Here is a 26,704-nt window from a genome sequence, read left to right as displayed (position 1 = left end):
TCCAGTGTGTGAGTTTCCAGAATTGTATGATACATGATAAATGAAGATAGGGGAGTCACAGTCACAGTCTGCTCTACCTTTGTTGTGTTTGAGAAGGAGCACTGGGGTCAAAGTTAGAGGGACCAGACAACAGATGAAACAAGCATTCCTGTGTCCCTACCATGCATGCTAGAGAAGTGTGAGGTAAAGAAATAAAAACCAGGGAGAGATGGTAGAGACGTTTGCAAGGCCTCGTACCAGTTTGGTGGGGCTGCGTCTGGAGAAGACCCTGCGGGGACACTTGAGGTGCAGGTGTCCAGAGCACCAGCTACGCATGTTGAGCCACTCCACGGTCCTGGAGGGGCCCGGCCCGTCCTCCTTGTGCAGCAGGACCAGCTGCTTCAGCGCCCGCACCGCCGTGTTCTCCAGCATCTGCTCCAACTGGAGGGAAAGACAAGAGGAGGAGGGGGAAGAGGAGTAGGAAGAGAGGGAAAACTTGTATTTGAAAGGTCTGTTGTTGGCAAAAAAGTAATAACATTTCCCCGCGACACACACATACCTCTCCTGGGGCAGGTTCCTGGTCTCCCAGGCCCACGATGAGGATGCAGTCAGCCTGACGGATGCAGCGCTGAGTCCAGGGGGTCATGCTGCTGTCAGTCTGGTACAGGACGATTCGATTGATGTCCTCCTGCTGGGCCAGCCAGCCGGACAGACGGTACTCATGGATACTGCCGGATAGAAAGGAAAGACACGGATGAAGAGAAGTAACACAGTTTGAATACATCAAAACAGACAGAGACAGTGAACAAAAGCGTGATGAGGTAATGGAAAGTGACAGGGGGAATGTGAACCATAGAAAGAGGATAGCAAAAGGATATTGGAAAATAGATAGAGTGAGTGGAAATGATGGAGATGATTACAGCAAAATAGAGATAAAAAAGAATGCGACACTGGAGAAAAAGAAGACTATATAGGACATTGGTTGGCGCTTGAGGAGATTTTGGGTTGATTTGATAAGATTGAAGATTGAGATGACTCTCTGGTTGATGTCATCAAACTGACCTGTCCAAAGCAGAGGCGCCCAGTCGCTCTCTGATGATGTCACTGGTCAGCAGCAGAGTGGGCCCTAATCATCAGACAGACAGTTTTAATATATAAGCATACAAGACAAATTTGTAAAGAACTTTACACTTCCCCATATTTATTTCAATTTGCTTTACTATAGCATGCTAGGTCGGTTTCATTTAAGCAGCATACATGTTTACATCAAACAAAAATGGCTCTAATCCCCTTTGCTGTAATGCATAACTAATAACGAGTTAACTGAATAGAAATCTTGCACTCCAAGAGAAACAAGGGCTGTTTTGCTTGAATGACATCATCGTGGACCTACCAATGGCACTGAGGGCGTGGCTGAGCTCCAGGTTGAAAGCGTTGATTGGCACCTCGTCACACACAGGCAGGACAGCCACAGTGGAGAGGTTGCTGGCGGGGTTGGTGACATCAGCACTGGTGGTCACAGCGGGCAGACCCAGGGCTGAACCTGGACGACAGGACCACAGAGTGTGAACTGAGTATGAGTTTAATGTATCGGGCTGAACCAACAGAGAAATAGAAATATTACTGCTGTTATTATCATTATTACTAACATTACCATTATTATTATTACCATTACTATTATTAACATCCTCATCCTCATCATCTCACCTGAGAAAGGCCCGCGGCCCTGCTGCAGGTTCCCCAGGATCTTCTGGCCCAGCAAGTGGATCAGCCGTGTCACCACCTAAAGACAGAGATCAAGCATCAGTTCCATTTCAACTGTACACAACACCGAACACAGACTGGATTTTCATAAGTAAGTTAGGCAACTGGTAAACAAGGCGAAGGTACTGACCTGGGGATATCGTCTCTTGATGTTGTTGAGTGTTCCCTCTGGCAGCTTGACCAGCTCTGTGTCTCGGACAGCGTGGACGGTGGTGGCTCTTGGCTGTCTGGTCAGGGCCTCCACCTGAAGAACATATTGCGAGACACCATGAAAGACCACTTCACAACGCATTAGTATAATACTAGCAAGAAGACATACAGTGGACTGACTAGATCAAATACCACTTGAAAATGCTTGCCAGATGGGTGGGGTTTGGCCTACAGTAGAATCTATTAAGTGTCAGAAATGGCTGCTGGAAAGCAGACAGTAAATGCTAGAAAGAAGACAATTGGAGCAAGAGATTTTAAAGCAGGGTTGCACAATTAGCTGCGTATAATCTTATACTGCAATTTTACTTTAAACATGCCATATCGGCAAACATGAAAATTTCATTTAATTTAAAATGCAGACTCTATTTGAATATAGTTACTATGTTGACATCAGATGCAAAGAGTGCAATAAAATAATTTTGTTCCTGAAGTCATAACAACTAATATTCATGATAAATCATCGTGATCACAACATCTAGCAAGATAATTTGGTTTATCATTTTAATTGTGAAGCCTTATTTGAATGTCAGTGAAGTATACATTTCTGTGACAACTTATCTGTCACAGAAAAGACAACTCGTCTAACTGTCCTGATGCAGTAAACCCCAACCATACTGCACTCCATGCAGGTTAAAACAAACACTGAGCATTATTTACGAATGCTACTTCAGGTCTGAGATTAATAGCCCTTTTTGACTTAATAACTTTCAGCTCCACATTGCATTTCTCTAATATACAGGCAGAATGAGGCTGTGACTCAGAGGGAAAGCCTTGTTCTCACCACTCCGATGAGGTCTCCTCTGCCGTACTCCCCCACCAGTTCTTTCTTGCCGTTTGCCTTGCGGATGACTGAACGCAGACGGCCGTTCAGAACGATGTAGGTGCAGTCTGACTGGTCGTCCTGTCTGTAGACGGGCGGGGAGAGGTCACAGTAAGTATTACAGATACATTGACTTGAGTATTTTTAAATGGAACCAGGAGTTGAGAAGTATACTGCCTGTTTTCTTCTTAAATTGAGTAAATGAACACGATTGTGATTCCCAAATAAGGAGACGAAAGTACTCAGACTCATCTACACACGCACGGAGAAGCAAACTATGCCTGTGCATCTCTTCCCATGTTAAAGTGTGAAGTAGAATACCTGTAGAGGGCTCTGCCGGCCTCCACAGCCATCCAGTCGATAGCAAAGTCCATCTGCCTGACGAAAGGAGACATGCGGACGGCCACAGTGTGGGCCGCGCTCAGAACCACACTGGGCTGCTCCCTCATGATCCTGCAGGGGGCAGCACACAGCACAGGGACAGACTTCAGCAATACTTTGTACACCGTATTTACAATGAGAGTTAAACTGAATGGTTATGGCAAAAAATGAAAGATTCAGGAATTTCTGGAAGATGGATCAGTCTCAGGAGATATTAAAAGATTAAATTTGTGATTCAAACTACAAGGCTTCTTCTGTTCTTTGGATGTATGTTAGCATTGTGGGATGTATAATGAGACATTGTTGCTTTGTTAATGAGATCATATACTGTATATCAGGCTCAGCTGCGTGACCATTCTAGACAAACGACTCACTCGTAGAAGTCTGACTTGGAGATCTTGAGGAAAGTACAGTCTCGGACGGCCTTGATGGTGAAGATGAGCGGCTCTCCGGTTAGCACGGCCAGCTGGCCCACCATCTCCCCCGGCTGGGTCACAAACAGACACACCGCATCCTGTTTGTCAATCATCCGCTGGTAGACATGCAGGCAGCCAGATAGCACAAAGTGCAGACTCACGTCCTGGGAGGGCGGAAAGAGAAAGAAGATTAGACACAGAGAAAGCAGAAAAAGAAGCAAGAGAGGAGAAAAATAATGTTTTATTTTCTGCCACCTTCATTTTTTTGTTTTGTTACAGTGCTTCAGTTGCTATATTGCACACAGTGAAATTGGGAATTTCTTTCCCTGTGAGTCTCACATACATGTATACATTTCACCAGATGGATAAGAGTGCAAGGATCAGGAGCATCACCCCTGGAGTAGGTAGGGGTTCAGAATTCTTGCTGTCTGTTTTTGTACTCAAATCTGTGTGACTTTCAGGTTACAGAATGGTCTTTGGAACCATCAGGGGCACGTTCAATTGCCCCAATAGTAGCAAACAGGAAATTAAAAAGGAAACGGTAGCGTGTTGAACGCAAGGTTTTATGAGCAAACATATTGTTCAACCGGAAAACGTTTTACAGCGTAAACTTTGAACGTGTCCCAAGCCACACTGCCACGCTGTTATTTCCAGGTAAATACAGACAGTTCAATCCATTTGAAGTTTCCAGAAAAGGGAGCAGTATGTAGTGTGTCTTGTATTAAGTACCTGGTCTCCCTGCCTGGCTAACACAGCCCCAGCTTTGGCATGGTGCAGGGTCACTCTCCCATTTAACAAGGCTGGGTCCTGGATTAGAGGAGACAGACAATCAGAGGAAAAGTCAAACAGTTTTAAGAAAGTGAGGCAATGAGGAGAAACAACGTTGGTGAAACAATGTCTTCATTCTCCGTGTTCGTCCTTGGATGAAAACCAAAATGCGGAGGGTGCCGCAACATTTAGTTTGTTTCTCATCCTTTGTGCTTACACCAACTTGACATTTTGAAATATGAAGTGTAGCAATAACTACTGAGAACCGCACAGACAGAAAGTTTACTACACACATCACACACTCGCATGCATACATCTTCCCAGTCATTACTGCGCTCTCAGATTCCCTTTGATTTCATTTTCAGCGTTAGGTATATTTGAATCAATATTATTTTCCACACTTTTCATTTATTTCACTTTGTTGTTTTTTTATACTGCTTTCCTCCTTGTTGAGTTTCGGGTTACACTTTATTTGGCTAGTCCAATGCTGATAATAAACTATCAAGTAACTATAATTTGTCACTACTAACGCACAATAGTGTGAAAATTTGACTATAGATAATCAATGTCTGGGTTAGGCTTAGGCTCAGGCCAGGGTCACATACCTGATGGTTAGTTAAGTATCAACATTGGACTATCCAAATAAAGTGTTACAGAGTTTTGTTGCTGTTTTGTTACCACAGACAGCACAAATCATAGTACAATAAAAGCAGTAAATAAATAAAAACAGTGAAAACAGTACAATAACAAGACTGAATGTGGAGCAGTATAACTGAAGTAAACAATGGTAAATGTGCAAAAGTGCACATTTAGCTTCTATTATCCAATTCAATTGCATTCTCATATGCCATTGTTTTGAGGTGAAATGAGGTAAAAGCCCTTTAGGGTTTTATTTAATCAGCATATTTCTGTTTTATCATTGTTTTATGTGAAAACCATGAACTCTAAACTCCAAACCCAGACAGAGAAAGCTGCTGTCTGAGCATTTAAGTGGCTGTGGCTTGACAGTGATGCCCCCCCTCCCATCATCTAGACTGGGCATAGCTCACAAGTCTAGATGGAGCCTACTGGCTGACTGGCTGACTGACCTCCTTTCGACATCTTAGTCATTTTAATCTTTCAGCAGATGCTCCAGGATGCCACAGTGACTTAAGACAGTGTGCTCATTCAAGTGTAAAAGAATAATGTAATGTGTCTATTGTTATTCCTCAATCCATGGAACGGTTAAATTACAGTCACAGCCATTATGATTAGTGGTTTTAGTTGACATCTTTCTTCACTAAACCTTTTAGCCAATGAGACATTTTTCTGCTTTTTTCTCCGCAGTAAATACTACGTAGTGCTACAATGAGCCACCATTTTGGAAATAATTTACAGGGACCTGGATACAGTCCTGCTTGAAGCTTTACTGTGTCAGGCAAACTTCTCACTCAAGCTGAAAAATTTCAACTCGAGCAAATGCCTCTTTGCCTCAGTTTGTGCCGCCTAGAGTGAAGCTGAATCCATCTCACTCCATCCGCCTCCTTCCCCCTCCTTCCACAGACATGACATGCATTTGCCCTGCCTCAATTTTACCAATGCCAGGGTTAGGGATCTGATTCCCATTGGGGCCACTCATGCTAAAAATGTAAACAGTTATGGTACTGTAAGATGCTTTGGATAAAAGCATCCACAAAATGACATAATGTTAGCTTATGTTATGATAGGAGCAGATTTTTTTCCTTTTTTCTTTCTTTTTAATAGTGCCTGTTACATATAATAATAAACAGACTGCGTAAATACCCTGTGATACCACTAAATAGTAACTGAGCAAACATGCCATTGGTAAACATCATAAAAAAAAAAAAAAAAAGTAAAACCAACCTCAATCCTCATGAGTTTGAGGATCTCTTTCTGGGCCTCCTCAAACAGAGCAGCGCTAGGCCGACCGGGCAGAGGCGCAAAAATGCTGTCCACCCCTGACTCCTCCTCTGGGTACAGGTAGACTCCGGAGGGAACCTCATCCACCGTCACCCTCCTCTCCCGCTGGTCCTGGGACACAGACTGCAAGGATATACAAGACAATCTGATGAGTCTCATTCCAAAAAAACTTCCTCCAGTTGAAAAATGGAGCATCTGCCCCTATGAAATGATGGCTGGTACAAAAATAAAACTTGCTATGGATTATTAGTGAGATAATTAGGTATCTTAAGACCTTTACTTGCAAAACAGTAATGTTTCAGATCATATAAAAAGCTGCGTTTTTCATATATTGAACAATGAACATCACACTAAAAATTTTGAAATGGATATATAGTGTTTTGGAATGCTTAAAGTTTGAGAAGGACATTTAGAAGTGCTCCATGTTTGTTTACAGGATAATGTAATACTGTACATGTACTTCTTATAGTGAAAATTAATTGTCAGCCATCAAGTAGAAACATTTTATTAGCAGTATATCCTTAGTAATAAGTAATATCCTTTATTACCCTTTGATGCATATCTCAAACCAACACCCCTACCTTTGCTGCTGCAGTGACCCAATTTTCTCTCAGGGAATCAATAAAGTTTATCTTATCTTATTTGTGTAAGTGTCTGTAGTATACTGACCCGTGTGAAGGTGGGAGGGGTGTTGCCATCCTCCGCAGAGACAGAGATCCGTCCCCTCTCGTATGCCATGTCAAAGTCTGATCTCAGGCTTTTCTGTATACCTGCACGGACAAAGATCAGATAGCATTCTTCAGACTTCAACCAACGAACCGCTGTTGTCAGGTGAAAACTGCTTGCATCTCAATTTTGGATTGTTTTCATGTTTGAATTAAAGGATTACATGAACCTTGGAATGGAGAAGGTCTCACCGTTCTCACCTGGCCAAATGAACCAAACTAAAAGAGTAAAGGCTCCGGAGTTCAAATAAACTGCTCCAAACATGACTGGTGTGAATGCATCCTAAGACTAGTTACAGCAGGTAGTGTACAGTAGATGGGCATAGCATTGAGAGTGTTGAGAGAGGTGGTTCTGGGACACCAGAACTTAGTGTTGAACCCTTTGGTGGTGTCATGGTCCTAAGTCAACAAATCTTCTGTGAAGGGAGGTGTCCACTTGATAACCCCAATCACACGCCAGCTCTCACTCACCCTCTTTTCCTCTAACAGTTAAGCAGTATTTCTACACCCAAAATAGCACATGGGATAGTTACATCATACCCTGTGTATTGGTAAAAAAAAATGTTGAGAAAACCCTATTATGACAGCAGAAATGTCTCTCACCAGCGATGTCCACAGGCATGGAGATGGTCCTGCTAAGAGTTGGCACTGTTGCTCCATCCTTCCCTTGTTCCCCTCCTGTACATAAACCACAGGTGCAGCGTTTAACGAGCTACCAAGCACAAAATCGGCATCTGAGCAAATTGGAGGGTGATGATGCCATGCTTTAATAGAAACCAATAAATACATAAATAACATTAAGTTTCTCAACAATCCACAGTGGATTTGGCTGTCTTTGATAGGGTCAGACTTAGCCTTTCAAAGACTCTTCGGTCTCTTTTTAGTCATTTTAAAAGCTACACACCACATTTTTGACTTGTGCCTTGTTCGGACAGACCCTATCAGACTGTTTATAGTCTTCTCTCCCCACCTGAATTTTCCCCCTTGACGGCAGCTTCCCGGTGCTCCTCAGATACCGTCAGGCTGCCGAAGCGCTTGCCGTGGCGGATGGGACTGGTGCGAGTTGGGTGGGGGGAGAGGGGCGGCAGGCGCAGGGGCTGCATCTCCTGTGGGACAGTGTGCCAGTTCATGTGTGCGTGGCAGACAGTACATTTGTGTGTGTGTGTGTGTGTGTGTGTGTGTGTGTGGTGGGAGGGTAGGCAGAGAGGCATTATATTAGCGGTGACTGACTCAAGTCAAAATAAAAACAGCATGTGTATCGAGCTAATGATGCAGCATTCCTGATGAATGCCAAACTGAATTAGCCTCAGATGTTGGCATGGGACTATCTGGTGTGCTGTGTGTGGCGATGCACTGAAAAACCTGTCTTGGTGGTAGCACTGTGTGTATGGTTGTGTGTGTAAGTGTGTGTGTGTGTGTGTGTGTGTGTGTGTGTGTGTGTGTGTGTGTGTGTGTGTGTGTGTGTGTGTATGTGGTAAACTCACATGGCTGAAGAGCTCATTGGTGAGCCCCAGGTAGTTGTGCAGAGCCAGGACTGTTACTCTTTGGAGACGAACCATGATGATCTGAACAGATGAAACAGAAACAATGTGATTTGACATACCATATCCAATCAGATGGATGCTTTTATCCAAAACCCCTTAGAGTACCATGAGTGCATACATTTAGTTTAGTTTCATTTATTTGTACATATTAAAACAAACAAGCAAAAAAAACCCCAACAAAAACATCAAGAGAATTACCAAAGAAAGAAAGGGAAAGAAATGTACATGTGCAGGTAGATGAGCTTATATCAAAACCTCACTGAGATTATACTAATTAAGTTACAAACATTGAAAGTTCATTTTAAGTAGTTATAATAATGGGAATACAACTACTGAAATGTAGTTACATAATCGTGATTAGTAAACTGGTAGTAAACAAATATCAATAAATCATGTAAATCTCCAGGATATTAGGTAAGCGATCAAATATATAACTGAGAGCATTAGCAGCTGTCTGAAATCAAAACCTCTTTTATTTTTCTTTTAAATACAATTTCTAACATGGGTTACTCACCTGTACCACCCTCACTAGGCTCTCAGGATATTTCTCGAATATGGAGAGGAAGGCCTCTACGGGTAGACGGAGAACAGTGGAAACCTCAGCCGCCCGTGCCGACACCGTCCTGTATGGCTTCTGGTGGCCCTGGACACACACACAGCCAACAGACACACACATTAGGAAATACTGGGGAGTCAATACTTCAGACAACATTTCCTAAATCTATTAACAGAAGCTCTGAAGTGAGAAATTGCTGCTTGTAAAATAGTAAATTCATTGTTAGTCGCTTATAGACAAAATATATAAATGTTCACGGTCATATTCATTTTAACTCTCCCCATTTAAGAGGGACTTTGAAGTTTAATCACAATCTTTGATGTCCAATGTCTGATGAATATTGCCCAGCCAACTTATGCAAGATGTTTCACTGCATTGCGCAAAGAGTTCAAAGTGTGAGTAAAGCGTGAGCCGATGGCGAAAGGCTGGTGAGCGAGCCAGGAAGTGACTGCGCCATGATGTGAGGAGCAAGGAATTTGTGGCTGGAAGTGGTAGGATGGTATTTGAATATATGTGTGTGTGGGAGATGCGTGTGTGTATGTGTGTGAGGCGGCTTGCATGTATGTGCGTGTTTTCAGGTGTGGCAAGAAGTAGGTGCGGCCGACCGTGATGACATCCAGGATGCTGAGGAGGCTGTGGACGCTGTCGCCAGGATAAACTTCCTTCACCACGCTTTCTTTGCCATCCTGGAAAACAGGAATAAGCAAGTAGAAGTATGAAGTAGTGATATGACTAATGAAGACAGAGATACACTGGCACTTCACATGAGGCTTTTGTGGGACAAGGGCGCTTGTCCAAAAAGAGAAAACCTCATCAGAAATTCCCCCCCGCGGGATAACAGCACCGCCAACAACGGCTTTTTCAAAATTTATCTTGTACTCTATTGTTTGACAAAAGAAAGACAAGATTAATGCGTTCAAAACTTTGGCTGCAGTCTGCTTCTTGGAGCTGCTGTTATTCCACAAAAGCAATTTTAAATGCAATGACTCATGAATGACAATAAGATCTACTGTACCATTTTTTACATTGAAAGTATCTGATTGAATGTCAGTTTTAAAGTTATTGGTACACAAAAAGGCAACAGCTTTTTGTTTAAAAGTTCCTCTCCTCAGAATTTAGAGTGCCTAAACTCATCTTCACAGACATGGATTAAGCCTAATCCTAGATTTAAACGAGATCTCAATTAAGAAAAATATCCCATCTAAGACTTGCTGAATGTCCTTGCGACTGGCTGCAAGCTTTTTATTTGTCATTCAGAGAGCAACCTCTGCTAATAGCCATATTCTCCTAAATCCCTAATGAGATTATCTGACTCAAACACTAATAGGTGCTAATCATTTGTTAAAAGCCAGAATTCTGATTAATTTAAGGCTCATATTTAAGCCCCTTAATAATGTTCCTCACTCGTTTGTATTGATAATCATGAGTACGCATTAGATTTTCACACACATCATACAAAAGAGCACATCGACAAAAGCAACCATCATACATGCACACACACATACAAACATATTAGCCCCCATACCGTTCCAGTAAGGCACAATTCTAGTTTTCCGTCCTGAACCACGTAGATGCTGCTGTCAGGCTGTCCCGGTCTGAAGACGTACTCCCCCTGCTGGAACTGCAGAAACACCATGTGCTTACACAGCTCCAGGAACAACGGCTTCTCAAAGTGACCCAGTACACTGCAGGACAACAGAGAGGGTAGCGGCTAATGTTAAATTTGTCTAACATTCAAGTTGGTGCAGTTTATGTAAACACACACATATAGCTCCTCTGGCTAGGTTTATATTCAGCATAATCAATATCTTTCACGTTTTAAACACAAGTCTGCAAAAATGCAGGGCTTTTTAAAATCTGTGTTAAATTGTACTTTTGCTAAGCAAATGCCTGACAACCACACATCTCTAAGGCGTGTCTGTTGACAGTAGCAAAGCTCCCTTATGATTTGCAAGAGCTGTTTGTCTTCCATGCAAATCAGCTCTGTGATGTAAAGACACCCATGAACACCCCTATGTTAGGCCCTAGAGAGACTGTTCTCTATCACAAAATCAACTGCTTTTACTCCAAATACTGTATATGCACACATCTTTAATCTATATATGTAGGCACATACAGTAATCTCGCAATCACAAACACATGACAAAGAGGGCCAACCTACCGGACGTTTTTGAGCATGTAGAGCACCTCAGAGGGCAGGTGGGAGTTGGCCACATCAAACTCTGTGAGGTCAGCCTCCAGCACTGAGGGAGGGGGCTCCTTGGCCTGCAGGGTGGGCACCTCCTTCTTAAAGCGCAGGATCCTGCACAGGAGAGAGACAGCGGGACGGACAGAGAGGGAGGAAGAGATGGGAAAGAGTGTGAACCGTTGGCTGATATAATAATGGAGGTCAACTAGTAATGAACTACACGATAATGGAGGTCAGTGGCTGGTGAGAGTGAGCTTTCTGACGTACTTTTTGGCAATGTTGAGCATCTTCTGCTTCTTTTTTAGGCGTGGGCGGGAGGAAGAGGATGTACCCACCAGGGAAGAGGTAGACTGGGAGACCTGACGAGAAAGAGCGACATTATGATCAGAAAGGAGGTGAAGCAAGGACTACTAGCGTATTGTTTTACAGGTTATTCTTATGGCATTACTGTTTCACTGGACAGTTGAAAGTGGAAAGTGACCGGAAAAATGGGAGAGGGGATGACACATGCAACACAGGCTGTGAGTCAAACTTGAACCCTTGGCATTGTGAGTAGATGGCCCAGCCTGCCAGCCCAGGACAACAAGCATATTGACTAGCATACTGGCTGTTGAGGTATCATCCCCATTTGCTGCTAGACACTCACCTTACGCATGATCTTTCGCCCATAGAACATGACTTTGTCCCTCTTGCGGAAACGGTACTTGGGCGCTTCCTGGGCTTCTAGGTCTGTGAAACATGGGAAATGACAAATTAGAACAGGAATAAACAGATGAAACAAGTCCTCTTTTTGCCATAATTGTCATTATGTGTTATCAGCGCTTGGTGAGAAACACAGAAACGCTCGGCGATTACTGACTTCGAAGCTGGATCCTCCGCAGGATGAAGAAGATGAGGATGGCGATGAGGACTATGGCGATGCCTGCGCCAATCACCATCCCCACCATCTGAAGAGAGAGGGGAAGAGACAGGGAGAGAGTTGTACAGGGAGAGTATAAGGATGTACAATGACAAAAACAATTAAATTATAAACCTAATTACAATATAACAAAATCAGCGTTTCCTATTCTGTAGCAGGGGTTGCATGTTCATCTCTTTTGGTCCCAATTTTGAATCTAGTACAAGTTGCAGCACTAAAATTATATTTATTTGGACACTTAATCATGATAGAAGCATTATCCTATACTAGACCTATACTTGCTTGTTCTTTTTGAATAATACAGAGCTAAAGTACATTTTCTTAATTTCTGATTTACTCTAGCCATGGCGGTAACTGCATGGTAGTGATAATCGTGGGAATCTTGCTGAGATGAATGAATGAGTTCAATGATGACAAAATATCTCAATGAAACCTCATCAAACGCTCACCATGCTCGTCTGCAGCTCCTCCTCCACGAATGTCTTGATGTTATTGAACCCTTCCTGATGCAACAGAGAAACACAGAGACACATGACTAACTTGACCGAACAACCACACAAAAAACTGCTACAGTAGGCCTGTTAGCTGGTTGGTAGCACACCTCACGGCTACCACTAGTTAGTATATTCAGAGTGGAGCGCTGTGTGAGCCTGTTCCTGGGAGGCTTCAGCTCCAGTGAAGTGTGATGGAATGTGGGAATAAGGGATTTGCCCTGGAGGCAGGAATGTTTGGCTATCAGTGCTAGGGAAAAAGACAGGAGAAGGGGGATGATAATGTAGCATCTCATCTGAGTTGAATTAGGCCCGCTTATGTGTGTGTGTGTACATGCATTTGGATGAGTGTATAGTGAGCGAGGTGGGGTGGGGGCACACAGTGGCTTGCAAATGTGACCCTTCTCTAAACTTGTGCCCTTTCACATGCCCGCCCTCCCAGTCCTTTTCCAGTGTTTCACTTCCACTGTTTATTCTATAAAAAACTTCATTACAATAATCAGCATCTTATGAACTCCCAGCTGCCTTGTCCTCCCTTGCTATGTTCCCCATGTACACAGATTAAGGATTCCAGATGTGGAGCTGCTAAGATCGCAGACAACAGGCCTGCATGTTGTAAACGGCCATCGTTGGAGTAAAGCCCAGGTCACACAACAAGATTTAAAATCTTGCCCGACGAGAGGAGTACAGACTAAAGAGTAAGAGTAAATACTTGCACACTACTGGGCACAAACTGGGCCCGACAAAATCAAAAGACGATGGGAAAGGATCTTGTAGGGCTCTGACTCGTCAGTCATCGGGAGGGCCAAAGTCTCCAGTCTTGAACCTGTTCACACTACAGGATAATCTGCACCTCCCAGCCCTGAGTCACTCCTTCACTCTGGATGGTCAAGTCATGCTTAGAATAGGCGTGAAACCCATCTAGTGTGACCTAGCCTTAACTGATTTCCACCAGTCTGTGGCACTGCCTTAAGTATGTCAGTCAGAGATGGATGTTAGGAATAACACAGTCTTCTGCTCACATGATAGGATGAAGCTTCTCTACATACAGGCCCATAGGTACACAACAAGATATAATGCAATCTGACAGAGATGGGCTTGGGGTGAGGCAGAGAGAGAGGGAGAGACATACAGAGAGAAAGACAGGAAGCAAGCAAGAAAGAAAGCAAAACAAAGCAAAGGAACACAAGAGGAGAAAAAAAAATAAGAAACAGAAAATAATCAACAACAAAGAGGAAGTCTATTCTAATCTTATGCATTGTTTTCCTCAAACAAGTAGGCCACAGAGGAAGATAATAGGAACCCAACCTATTCATAGAAAGCAGAGTAGCCCTCCCCTTTAGCTTGATCAATGAGACCTTTATCACTCAAGTTCAATAACATCAGGTCAAGTACTTCTTCACTCATCAAGGAAATGTTTTCAGAGCCAGGCTGTAGGGAGTGGAAAGATCCTGTGGCCAAGATAATCTTGTTTGATTTGCTGTATTATCAGAACCCAAGACATGTGCATGCATGTGTGTGTGTGTGTGTGTGTGTGTGTGGTTAGCTAGTCATCAGATACAGTATTCTTAGAGGAAGTCCTATAGGTTTTTAGTGCTCTGACTGAGAGCCAATCAGAGACTGCATGTCTGTTATCAGTGGTTATTGATTGGTGGGGGGAGGCGAGGATCATTTGGCATTAAAAGGCCTCGGCTGGAGACCGGGGATATTGACGATGGACTGACAGATGGTGAGAGCACAGGCAGAGGCATGTGCACACACCAGTGTACTTTAGCTGATAGCTGATGGTTCACAGGAGGCTCTGAGTGCAATGGAGTCTGGAAGTGTAAGCACAAACTGTTTGGAGTTTGAAAAACTGCAAGCCTGTATACAACTATCAAAATTCCCTTCAGTTTGTGCAGTACTAGATAGCCGGGCTGAGCGGTGTAAACATGTTTTCTGTATCCTTAGATGTCGCTAGATCAAGTTGAACCTCTCTGCTATTTTAATCTCATGCTAATCACATCATTTTCCTAGGTTCAGATAAAGCATGCACATGTGTGTGTGTGTGTGTTTTTCTTGTGTTTGTTCTTGTGTGTGTGTTTCCCCTTTTCTCTTTTGAAGTGAGATGTTTTTTTAGACGTCTCCTTGGACTTCTTATTCCGATGCACTCCGTCTCATTTCTAGTTTTATCCTAATCTCTCAACTACCCAAATTTGTGGTGTCTTTTCTCTTCTGTGTTTCAGCATTGTGTTTCCCCACTGCATTATATCGTGTGACTTCTGTGTTTCATCACCGTGCAAATACACGAAGTAAACACAAAACTGTGCACCAACCTCGGAGGTGTCTCCTTGGACCTTTTGTTCCGAGGTGCTCTGTCCCATTCTAACCCCGCCTCTTCATAGGGATGGTCCATCAACGGCCACTGGAAACAAACACATTAAGGAAATGTTCATCAGATATGCACACACACACACACACACACACACACACACACACACACACACACACACACAGGAGCAAACATACACACGAAATCACACACGAACACGCACTGAATTTAAAACCCTCCTCTCCTGACTTTCCAGTGCAACCACAGAAATGCACCATCATATTACTAGGAACTTCACCCCACAAACATCCACTCATACCCTCACGCAAAACACAATTAAAAGCAAGTGAAACGCTGATTGTGAGGCCGCTCCCTGCCTGTGGGACACACCTTTCTACAGAAATGTTTTTTCTGTGAACTACGAAATTACCTCACCACTGTTTTTACCCCCATCGCTTTGTTTTTGTTTGGTTCTTGCTGTGTTTCACTTGCTTTCAACTGCCTTTTTCTTGTAGCGCTTTGAGATGTGTTTACGCGGGTAGATAAAATGTATTATTTTTACTATGCACACGCACATAGACACATGTAAGCAGACATGCACAAACAGTGAATGGCTCCAAGCCGCTGCAGAAACCAGTGAAGTGAACCAGCAGAAGACGTAAGAAGACACAGAGAGAGAGTACGAACAGAGGTTTCCCGTGGGCAGAGGGTTTCACAGAGCCCATAATTGGACTCTTTGTACTCTTTAACTTTCTGGGTTGTAATAACCCATACTTAATCTCTCCTTCAAAACCCCTCTTTCTGAGCTTTAGAAGAATCAAATTATTGCATCCGCTAGCACTGCCCCCCCCCCCCCCTCTGAGAACACTGGGTCAGAGGCTCTCTCTCCCTCTCTCTCCCACACCCACACACAGACAGACACACACACATACACATACACACACAGGCTGTCTAGATACCAGATAAAATCCTACCCAGATGGTAACCCCTTCCCCTCTTTCTATCCATCCATCCTCCCCTCCCCATCCATCTCCCCAAGGGATGATCCTCTTACCCTACCCATCAATTTGGGTTACTTCTTTTGGGGATTTAGCATTTCAGAATGGGCAGCATGATACTGACAAAAAGAAATCATAATGAAAAATGTGATTGTTGAATGAATTGCAATTGCTGTAGTTATTCTACAGAATTTCTTTTTTTTTTTTTAACATGTGTGTGTGTGTGTGTGTGTTTGTGTGAATGTGTGTTTGTGTGTGTCTGTGTGTGTGTTGGTAGTAGTGGTGGAGAGATTGTCTCCAACGTACAACTTGATGTGTTAGCCAGGGATTCTGTACAGGACCAGAATACCTTGTTTACGAACCTATCTGAGAGGTCTTTCCCTCTGAGAAAAAAAATGCAGCCTCTTCCATTTTGGGCATGGCATTAGTGAGTATTGTAATTTTGTTGTTTTATTTTTTTGCTCTCACCCTCCCAACTTAAAAATAGATTTTCTTTCTCCCTCTATTTCCCTTCCTGGATGAGGCTTGATTGACAGAGTCAGCAGCAAACAGTCTCTGTCTGCTCCAGTTTACCAGGGCTCTCTCTCTCTCTCTCTCTCTCTCTCTCTCTCTCTCTCTCTCTCTCTCTCTCTCTCTCTCTCTCTCTCTCTCTCTCTCTCTCTCTCTCTCTCTCTCTCTCTCTCTCTCTCTCTCATATCTCACTTATGAGATGATAAATCTATTTTTTTAACCTTCATTTACTCAGGGAAGAGTCTTGCTATGTACACATGCTCTTTTCTAGGAGTCACTGCCATGCTACACAGTCATATAACCAGACTCATTCACATCTGGGAGCTGCCCAGTATAACCAGAGCAACTGTACTGGAGCAATAATTCCAAAAGTCCATCCAGCATTGCCACATTCCACCTCCCTGCCTGCCTCTGCTAATACAGACTGATTCAGCTGACACAGGCATATGTAGCTGGGACAACAGGCTTCATTCACTGTCTGTGGACAAATAAACAGCTAGGCTAGCTTAGCTCACTGAACTCCACCGGTTTCCCACTCCTACTCTCCAGCAGAAAGTGAGCTAGTGGGACAACAAGCGGGCTAACAACATAGGCTCTATACTTGCTGAGGGCATACAAAGTAGGCTAGTTCACTGAGTAGTGTGTAGCCTGTAAACAAGCAAGCGGCTAACGGCCAATGGCAGATAATACTGGGGCCATTAGAGAGAAGACAGCATGTTACCCATAGGGTAGATTACAAATAGGCTATTAGATAGGCTATAAGAAGGGATAGAGGCATGAGATATTGATGTTGATTTTTAAAGGGCAAAATAATCAATTACCATGTTATCTGCCAATAAAATGTGATGTGATAGCATGTAACAAGCACCTTGTCTTTCACTCAACAGTGATGACAAGAAGCCTTTTTTGTTCATTAATTTCTCATAATCGGAATTTAGGCAACAAATGAGATCTGTGGATATGTGTTCTGCTGATATTATGCCTACAAAAATTTGGGGCAAATACCTACCAATGATATTGTCTAGCCTAAAGTAGCTAATAACAACAGAGTAATAACAACAGAAGCCAGCATCAACTGGATCTTTGGTCTTATTGTATTTCCTACCCTAATCTATGACATCAGTGCCTGGGAGCGGGCAGCTGAACTGCTGTGCAGATGAAATTAAATCAGTGAAAGGCTCAGGATGGAGTGTCATGTTACATACAGCAAGCCCGTCTGTCAGAAAACAAACCACAGGATGCTGCTGTGAGACTCACACGGCTTCAACAGAGCCATATTCTCTCAACTGAGAATCTTAATATAGACATAACAGGGCTGTTCTGGTGTCCAATACTGACTTATAACATTACAATATGTGTTTATTAAAACTACACTAACATGACACAATCCTCCTGTCTTTATAAGCATTTATAGGCTAATAGGCTAGTTTCCCAGACCTCATAACAGAAACTGAAAATGTGAATATGCAAAGGGAAGAAAAATTTGTGTCTGGCAACTTCACATGACCTGCTGTTTGTCTGACATTCACTCAAGATTGGGAAATTAACACCAGACAAATGCTAGCAAATTTTGGCTGTGGCTGCTATTTCAGTCTACTCTATCGGCCTTTTGGGCAGGTAGCCAACCATGATTTGGAGGTTCTACGTTCTGAAAATTGCCTGGTTAAGCAGTGAAACTGGCTTGTGTATTTTGAAAACAGTTTTCTGCCTTGCCTCCAGTGTAGCACCTTCTACACCAAAAGGAAGGCCTTGACTGTTCCACATCAGAAAGTTGACCACAACTTATTGCTACACATCACAGTTTGCTTCGGTTTATACACAGCCTCATACATGATAATAACACAGTAACAAAAGCACAGGCCAGCTTTCTCCTTGAGCTGAGACAGTAGCCAACCTCTAGCCTCCTAGCAGTGCCTCCCTCCATGCAGGCCTACTCCCATTGTCCTCAAGAGACAATGAAGCTAGTGTTGACCTCCACTGTCTAGGGCCGGACACAACCAGGTCTGTTTTCACTTAACACAACACACTCTCTGGGCCATGGGGTTCACAATAACAATAACAACCAAGCCTATAGGTGTTAGGGGAGTTGTAATGTGTTTGAACCTAGACTATATAGATGTATGCTTAGAAGGTGTCATGTGTGCATTATGAAACGATTCAAAATGGTGTACTGGCACAAATATACAGTATTTGTTGATTTTCTCTGCACAGATTGCAATTTCTTTATTTCTTTATTTACCAGATAAATATCTTTTGGACAAAAGTTACAAAGTTTCCACCTTTCGTAAAAGAGGAAGGTTACATAGAAAAAGATCTTTGGCTGAGTGTGCTATATTCCCAACACAAACTTGCAAACTCTCCTAGAGAACAGAAACGGGATTAGACACGAACTGGTCCATCACCTTTGACCCTGAAAGTCTAGCCAATCGTGCACACTAATATAAGTCTATGGCCTGGCAATAACTAGCATGTCATTTCAGGTTTCAGCAAATGACAACTAAATGGGCACATGGATAATAGCATAGGCAAATAGTCGTGTCAGTACTGACTACCAAGGTTAAGTCAGAGGACGAGATCAGCTCATATTTCCCTCCTGCCAAAATAGTTTTGCATAATTTGCACCCTGGGGTGTTTCCTTACAGACCCCTCATAAATCACCTGGCAGGATTGTTTGGTCGTGTTGTAAACATGGGAAGCTGACAGGGAGTCGCTTAACAGAATATCACAGTGGACCTTTCCTCCATTAAACTCCATCTGAACCTCTCTACGACTTTACTCACGCCGGCGGAAACGGAGACTGTTTTGACGCAGTGGGACTAAACTCGGCTAGCTAGCTAACAGTTACATTAAACCTATAGGTGACAGCCGGGAAACAGCTGTAGGCCTGGGTACCCGTTCACAGAAGAACACGAAATGTATCTTTTGCACTAGCACAAAACATTTAACGTTTACTGGTAACACTACTGGCAGTCGTCAGTTAAATCCACGGGTTGAAAACGGCGAAATTAAGCATCTTTCCACCAGACAGGGCAGGGGGCACTTGGCTCAGCTGGCTGTCGTATTTAACGTAATCTGTAGTTACTGGTAGCTAACGTTGGCTAAGTCTATGATGCTCTAGAAACACTGACAAACGTTAGCTAGCTAGATTAGCAATTGACGCTATCGATGGCGGTTTACTGTAATCATTATGTGGAGATAATACAGCTCGGTACCAGCAGAAAGGATGAGACTGAGATCGTTCCTGATGCCTTTTCTTTCTCTTCTGACCTCCGCGGGGACAGTTCAGCGCAATCTCAGCTCTATTGACACACTTGAACGGATACTATTCACCACTGGTTACTCACCAAAACTGAACAAAAATCTCTACAATCAAGCAACTAGCTAAGACAAACCCGACTAGAGGTAGGTCGATACATTACAGACAGGTTATTAAAGGAAGACATTTGGATTTATGAGCTTACCTGAACTGAGGGACTCCCGTCAATCGTTACTGGCTGTCAAACAACACATTACGGAAATCATCTCTCACGAAGCCCCTCCTATTTTACTTGCACAAGAACTCTGGCCAATCAGGAACTGAGAATCTGTAACTCTACACCAATCGAAATACAAAGATGAGGCCGGGGCCAGATGTCCCACCCACCTTTATGGAAATATAATTTCAGTGTCCAATAATCATTGGGGAACACAATCAATCGATCTGTAATTGGCTAGCAACAGCAGTGATTGACATGTTACCTTACCTATACATAGATACATTTTAATCCACCGCATTACATCGCCGCAACTTGATTTGGTGAATGTTATCGCAATTCTTATTGTTCTAAAATATATATAATATATAAAAATATAATTATTTGGAGTAATCTTTAATCTAAGCCTTATCATTACAATGAGAAACCTGATTGCATCCTGTACTGTATCCGGCTGTATCATATCTCAAACTGTCGCTAATTGAATCAGGAACCCCACCTTGATAGCGAGATGATTGATTTAATCCCCACTGTAGGGAGGGACGCACAGCAATGTAGGTCATCTGACACTTCTCTTCCATAATACAGCGGCGAGATATTAATCCAAAAGAAAAGCAGACTAATCATACGTCCTTATTAAATGTCGACATGTTGAAAATTAGCTGTTTTGACCCCCCAGGCTCACCTTTCAAAGACAAATCCAAAGTAAAGCTGAAGATGTGCCTACACTGCCCTCTCGTGGCTGAAGACTCATTATACATTACTTAAGTGTAACCAATGGGGAACAAATAAAGACAGATATACACACACACACACGGGTTGATTTACTCACTGGGTTGACCACATTTCAAAACAACTGCCATACACATTTTCTTCATGTATTTATTAAATAAGCAAACCATCACACGGTTCTCATTAAAATACATAATCTTTATTGTGAGGTGAGCCTCCAGTGATGCATTTACAGGTCGGCGATGGGCTTGTGTGGCCAGTAGGGGTGCTTGACCTTGTCCAGCTTGGTCTCGGGGAAGGTGTCGTTGAGGTCCTCGATAGTCATCTGGTCGAAGGGGATCATGTTCTTGAACTTATCCAGCTGAGAACAAAAAGGACAGAAAGAAAGAGAGAGAATAAGGAAAAGGCAAAGAGAACTGGTGTGTGTCTATGTGAAGCTACAAAACATTTTTCAATTTCTTTCTATTTCTGTTTTATTGACAGATTACAGTGGAAAAGATGGGACACAGAGAGAGGGAACTGCACGCAACAAAGGTTGTGCTTTAAATTAGAAATCTGCACAAGTGCATGCTATGCACCTTGGGCCGGTAAGCCACCATGATATCCTGTTATGCAATACCTCTTCCCCCAGTATAAATTCCCTGAAGCATCTTATGGAGGCGTTTTAGCGATGTATACACTTCAGAGTCTCACCTTATTCTCATACTGAGCAATGCGCCCTTTAGATTCTTCAATATAGGCCAATGCACTTTTGTTCTGTTGGAGAAAACAAATCGTTACCTCTGATGATGCAAAAGAAGAAGAGAACAACAAAATACATCACTGCTGTCATGTTGAAAGCTTCATAACTTCTTGAGTTTTTGTGTTCTTTTTGTCCTTTTGTGTTGAGGAAATTTCATGACCCTTGGACCATTTATAGACATTATATACACACACTCACAAAAATATATGATTGCCAATCTTGGTTTGACAGCAACAATATTCAAGTTAACAGTCCTCAAAGTGTTCTAGATTGCTGAAACAGAGCTGAAATTTGACCAATAAACAAACGGCCACTTACAGCCTCAGCCTCCTGCGCATTGATGGCGTTGGTCTGCGTGTCGACAGGCTCAGGGATCTGCAGGGCCTTGAACTGTGTGCATAAAGAAGAGGAACATCAAAGTTACCATTAGGGCTGCAACTAACGATTGTTTTCTTCATCAATTAATCTATTGATTATTTTTTTCTATTAATCAATTAAACATTTAGTGTATAAAATGTAAAAAAATGACCAATGCCCATCACAAGTTATCAGAGCCCAAAGTGATGTCTTCAAAAAAACCTCCAAAGTATTCATTTATAATAATTTGAAATGAAAAAAAGCAAGCAAATCGTAGCATTTGTGAAGCTGTAACCAGCAAATGTTTGGTATTTTTACTTGACAAATGAAAATCTGTTTTTCTGTCCATTAACTAATCGATTAATCGACTAATTGTTTCAGCACTAGTTACCATTGCAACACATAAACAAATGCTGAAAAAACTGCTATCTAACATAACTATGACTGAGCTGGATGACCACCAGTCAATATGACATGGCGATTCTTACACAGGACACTCATAGGATAAGACATTTACTGTATAATGACCTATGGAACTGGCCAACCTCCAGTCAAGCTCACCTTCTTCTCAAACTCATCCACCATCCCAGGTCTGGCTACTGCGCTCCTGTAGTGACTCCAGTCGATGACTGCAGGAGTCTCTGGCAGGGAAGTTAGCCTGTAGAGAGAAAGATGGAAGGAGTGTAAGAGATGACAGAGGAGGGCAAGTGATGGAAACCAAAGTGTGAGCATGCATGTTCAAAAAAAGAAATAATAGGTGTGTGCAAGGCAAGTACTGGCAAGAAAATTATTATTATTTCCCCCTTTTCTACTGGGATTTTGATTATTTTTGATCTGTATATGTAAGTTACTGTACGTATGTATTTTCTGTTATTATTATTAATGAAAGGACTCTTGGGAGACTAGATCCAAATGAAAAACGAATAACCCAGTGCAATACTCTGGTAGTAATTAGGACATGATACGATGCATGCAAGATTCAGTAAAGAACAAACAAAATGTCAAGCAAAGTAATTTGACCTTTGCCACGGACACCCTTTGCAGCTTTGAATTTTTTTCCTCACACATTTGACAATGGTGCATGCTTTGACCAAACCCCTCTTTGAAAAATGTCGAAGTAACATGGTAATTAATTAGTTCTGACTTTAGCCCTGATTGTGCCGTTCTGTTTCTCTCTTTGTATGTGAGACAACATCACGTCAAACTTATTTGAGAATTCCAGCAGTTTAATGTTTGCAGTGAGCAAACATATATGATCCACCAAGCAGCAATATTTCCAATACACTTTTGATTCACACTGCTCACTACGTCCTCCCATGGTGAGAGAAACTGACACTTTCAGGGGGTATGCAGACTCTACCAATTGGTAAACACAAAGCCTCAATTGTGTGCAGAGACTCAGTTGTTTCTCAAGCCTGCTGTTGGTACCACTGACTTGGCAGCGATGGCGTCGCTGCGGGTCTTCAGCGCGTTGAACATGCCCCTCTGGTTGGGTGGGACCCGCTCAGCGAACGCCACCCAGTCAATGGCCTTCAGGGCTACACGGCGACCTGCCATCCTGACTCTGAAAAGCAGAGGGAACTTATTACCATATCAATTCTCTATTACAAATAAGATTAAAGAAGTACACATCAAAATTTTACACAATATATATCCAACAAATCTATATTTCTCCAAATTTTTAGATATTGAAAACAAGTGTAATTTTTGCAATGATGAACCAGAATCCTTAACGCATTTATTTTACCATTGTATACATACAATTACTTTTTGGACTCGAATAGCAGATTATATATTGTGTAAAACTAATCATAATATTAAAATTGAGTGTAAAAATGTCATTACACATTTTGAACAGGATAAATATAACATTGAATTAATTGTAAACTTATTGATTCTATATGGTAAATTTCACATCCATAAATGCAAAATAACAAAAGTTACCCCCAGTTTCACTAGATTTTTATGTGAATTTAATGAATATATTAAGACTCTCAAACTTATAAACACTAAAGAAAGTAATAAAACTGTCAAACTGTACAGTGAACTCTTTAAAGAAGAATAGCATGTAATTCATATTCTTGTTTCTTTGTATAGGCTACTACTATGCTGAGCACATGTCTGCACTGTTTGTATAGTTGAATGTTTTTTCAATAAAGATTTAAAAAAAAAAAAAAAAAAAACAGAGGGAACTTGTGTTTAGTCCTCACAAACTCCCCAACAGTAGACACTTAACGTTACATTGCAACAACTCAATTCAAAGCGTGGCATGCACAGGCTGGGGTCACTTTGTTGTTTGCGAAAATCACGCTGACAAGCAACGCAGGTAGTATGATAGATAGTGACATTTATGCAGTCACTTATTCACTTAAGTGTTTTTAATTATGTAAGCTAGCTAACTTGCAGTAAAGACAGACTAGTTCTTTAAGTCCTTCAAGCTAAAGAGGAGACTAGGCAGAACAAGGCAGGCACTCCATGATACAGCATGTTTTTCAGAGCAAAACACAGACAGATATATATGTTTATTTAAGTGACTGACAGCACGCAACGACGGTAGGTCCTTGATTTTACCGTTAAAGTCAAGACCATTGACAGACTAGCTAACGTTAGCTCATTGTAGCTAGCCAAGGTCAGAGAATACGGTCTGTTCACCAGTGTTTTCCCAAAATGCCAAATGAAGGCGACGTTTAGTTTTGCATCTCGTGCACGCGTGGTAAATGCGTGAGTTAGATGAAGCGTCGTTTAATGTGATTTTAATTTAGTGTTCTATCATTAAATAAACTGCTCTCTCAAAAGACTCACCTCGCAGCACCAGGCGTTCTGTTTGACAGTGCGCAACTGCGGAAGTGCTTCTTCTTCGTATAGGAATATACCCCAGCAGTGAGCCCGCTGCCGCCCTCTGCTGGAGGAGCAGAGCATTTACTTATAGTCCTATGTTGCCTTCAATTGTCATCGTAAGCCTCTCGATCTGAGTTGGGATGTCCTAACAACGACTTTGGCATTCAAGTGCTTTTAACCGGAAATAAGAACAAAATGCACTCTGCAACAAAAGTGGTTTTGGCTGTTGTTTCATTAAAAAGCTGCCTAGGACTACTTTGTGCTGCAGTGGCAAAATGAAGTAGAGAAAATCTGCATCAGGCATGTAAGTGATTTTTAATTAATCCATGAGTCAAATGTTGATCTATAAGTATGCACAAACAGCATGAGCACTAACACCAAAACAAAGCGTGAAAATACAATAGTCTACTAATGTCTTACACGGAATGCCAAACAATTATTTACAATAACAATATATACTTTTATCATCAATTGTTGACACAGCCTCTATGCTCTTCGCCTCCTAAATCGCATATGTTGGCATTTGTCGTATCATAGAATACTGTCACTTTCCCAGTTGTATCAGTTACTGTGTTGGGTTGTTCATTTGCGCTCACCTCATAATATCGATATTTCCGATAGCACCTGAAGGTAGCAACTAGACACGCATTTGGCATGATAGGTGGGCAGAGGCGCTTCTTGAAATGGGCAGCATCGGGATAAAGTTGTTCTCATTTCAGTTGTACTAAAGCTCTCCTATGGAGATATTTATTTGCAGTGAAATTTTTTTTTGCTTTTAGCCTACTGGCAAGGAGATTTTTGTCTATAAGCTAAACGACCACTTTAATAGAATAGGGGCACAAATGATTTGATTTACGATTTATATTAGCTTATTAGCCTACGTTACAATTGAAAGTTGCCTGACAATTTACTGTCAATGCGTTCAATGATAAATAAAAAAATTAATGACAGCCTATGCATGTTGTGCGACTTTAACTAAAAATGGATAGCATTCAGTCCTACTCAAACAATAACATAATGTATCTAATGGTATGGCAGGCGATACAATAAACGGCGACTAGCCTATTGGGCCTTTTTAAAATAAGATAGCCTAATAATAACAATAGCCTAAAATAAATGCAGATGAGGCTATGCAATTTTAGGTAGCCTAACACCGATGGTAGGCCTATAGAGTCGATGTATAAGGCCTGCACTTACCAAACACAGATTTTAGTTTTTAAAAAAAATAAATATATCTAAATCATACAGGCCTATGTCAGCTACAGGAATAGTCTCATTTTCAGGAACTGTGGAGAATAAGCTTTGTATTAATATGGACCTAAAGCCCATGTCCACACTCCTGTTACACTGATTCACTATGCACAGGCCTATAGCCTACAGTATAGCCTGAGTGTTATTTTGTTATTAGTCGTTGAAAAAAATTGACCATTCTCGTGATTATATTGTTAGTCTGTATCAGTTCATATTCATTTACGCCCACAACCTGTCGACCAAAACGAAAACAGTCAAAAGGCTTTGCAATGAGCGGGGCACATCCAACTCCTGTAATTTATATTGTTTATTTACTGAAATCAGTTTTTACAAGTAACTGAAGACTTAGATAGGAGAATGTATGTACACAGTACAGATACAAAGATATTCAATAAATACCACTTTCCTGCGTGCTCTTCAAGCGATGCCGCAGGCCTTATGAACACTACACATTTTATTTACATCGTTACAGCAAAATTTCTCAAAAAAAAAAAAAGAAAAGAAAAAATCTATTCCTTATCATATCACTCCCATAAAGGCCACGTTGTGAAAGTAAAAAAAAATCATTTACCTAATACATATGTTTTCTAAAATATAATTTTGCTCCTTAGGTTTACAAAATATAGAATTCATGAAAGGAACTGCTGTAAGGAAAGAGACATTCAGACAGCAACTCTGCTGGAAACTGCAGTTTTACCCGAGGACACAAACAGTCAAATGGTGAATGAGGAGAAACACTTCAAGTGATTATCTAGAGAGCACGCTGGTCTTAAGGCACTGACGCCGTTTAAGTACTTTTTTGTTGCTTTTA

General features: G+C 41.9%; 2 protein-coding genes across 5 annotated transcripts in view; both read right to left on the bottom strand.

Annotated features, from left to right (window-relative positions):
* The window catches only part of pnpla6 (patatin-like phospholipase domain containing 6), a 34,225-nt gene extending 14,219 nt beyond the window's left edge, over positions 1-20,006 (bottom strand). For all 3 annotated transcript variants that reach the window (XM_071906296.2, XM_078290880.1, XM_078290879.1), the window contains exons 1-25: positions 19,962-20,006; positions 14,997-15,085; positions 12,640-12,693; positions 12,131-12,218; positions 11,918-12,000; positions 11,539-11,630; positions 11,245-11,385; positions 10,609-10,768; positions 9,689-9,769; positions 9,042-9,170; positions 8,468-8,548; positions 7,954-8,089; positions 7,587-7,661; positions 6,928-7,028; positions 6,202-6,381; positions 4,300-4,377; positions 3,529-3,734; positions 3,095-3,226; positions 2,735-2,858; positions 1,874-1,987; positions 1,687-1,762; positions 1,373-1,522; positions 1,042-1,105; positions 539-707; positions 238-420 (exon numbers count right to left, since the gene is read on the bottom strand). In XM_071906296.2, the coding sequence (XP_071762397.1) occupies positions 238-420; positions 539-707; positions 1,042-1,105; positions 1,373-1,522; positions 1,687-1,762; positions 1,874-1,987; positions 2,735-2,858; positions 3,095-3,226; positions 3,529-3,734; positions 4,300-4,377; positions 6,202-6,381; positions 6,928-7,028; positions 7,587-7,661; positions 7,954-8,089; positions 8,468-8,548; positions 9,042-9,170; positions 9,689-9,769; positions 10,609-10,768; positions 11,245-11,385; positions 11,539-11,630; positions 11,918-12,000; positions 12,131-12,218; positions 12,640-12,693; positions 14,997-15,044 (2,745 nt within the window). In that variant the 5' untranslated portion in view covers positions 15,045-15,085; positions 19,962-20,006. The remainder of the gene's footprint in view (positions 1-237; positions 421-538; positions 708-1,041; positions 1,106-1,372; positions 1,523-1,686; positions 1,763-1,873; positions 1,988-2,734; positions 2,859-3,094; positions 3,227-3,528; positions 3,735-4,299; positions 4,378-6,201; positions 6,382-6,927; positions 7,029-7,586; positions 7,662-7,953; positions 8,090-8,467; positions 8,549-9,041; positions 9,171-9,688; positions 9,770-10,608; positions 10,769-11,244; positions 11,386-11,538; positions 11,631-11,917; positions 12,001-12,130; positions 12,219-12,639; positions 12,694-14,996; positions 15,086-19,961) is intronic.
* Positions 20,007-20,882: 876 nt separating this feature from the next.
* LOC139917216 (ATP synthase peripheral stalk subunit d, mitochondrial-like) overlaps positions 20,883-26,704 on the bottom strand; it is a 232,760-nt gene continuing 226,938 nt past the window's right edge. Inside the window, exons 1-6 of one of the 2 annotated variants that reach the window (XM_071906300.2) lie at positions 24,607-24,655; positions 23,240-23,368; positions 22,366-22,462; positions 21,766-21,837; positions 21,399-21,461; positions 20,883-21,066 (exon numbers count right to left, since the gene is read on the bottom strand). In XM_071906300.2, coding sequence (XP_071762401.1) covers positions 20,935-21,066; positions 21,399-21,461; positions 21,766-21,837; positions 22,366-22,462; positions 23,240-23,361 — 486 coding nt within the window. In that variant the 5' untranslated portion in view covers positions 23,362-23,368; positions 24,607-24,655 and the 3' untranslated portion in view covers positions 20,883-20,934. Of the gene's footprint in view, positions 21,067-21,398; positions 21,462-21,765; positions 21,838-22,365; positions 22,463-23,239; positions 23,371-24,606; positions 24,656-26,704 lie in introns of those variants that run through there. The other variant, XM_071906301.2, reaches the window with a different exon arrangement.

This window comes from Centroberyx gerrardi, chromosome 3 (genome assembly GCF_048128805.1).
Source record: "Centroberyx gerrardi isolate f3 chromosome 3, fCenGer3.hap1.cur.20231027, whole genome shotgun sequence".
Taxonomy (NCBI): Eukaryota; Metazoa; Chordata; class Actinopteri; order Beryciformes; family Berycidae; genus Centroberyx; species Centroberyx gerrardi.
The sequence above is the reverse complement of the archived record's forward strand: the minus strand, read 5'-3'. Positions and strand labels throughout refer to the sequence as shown.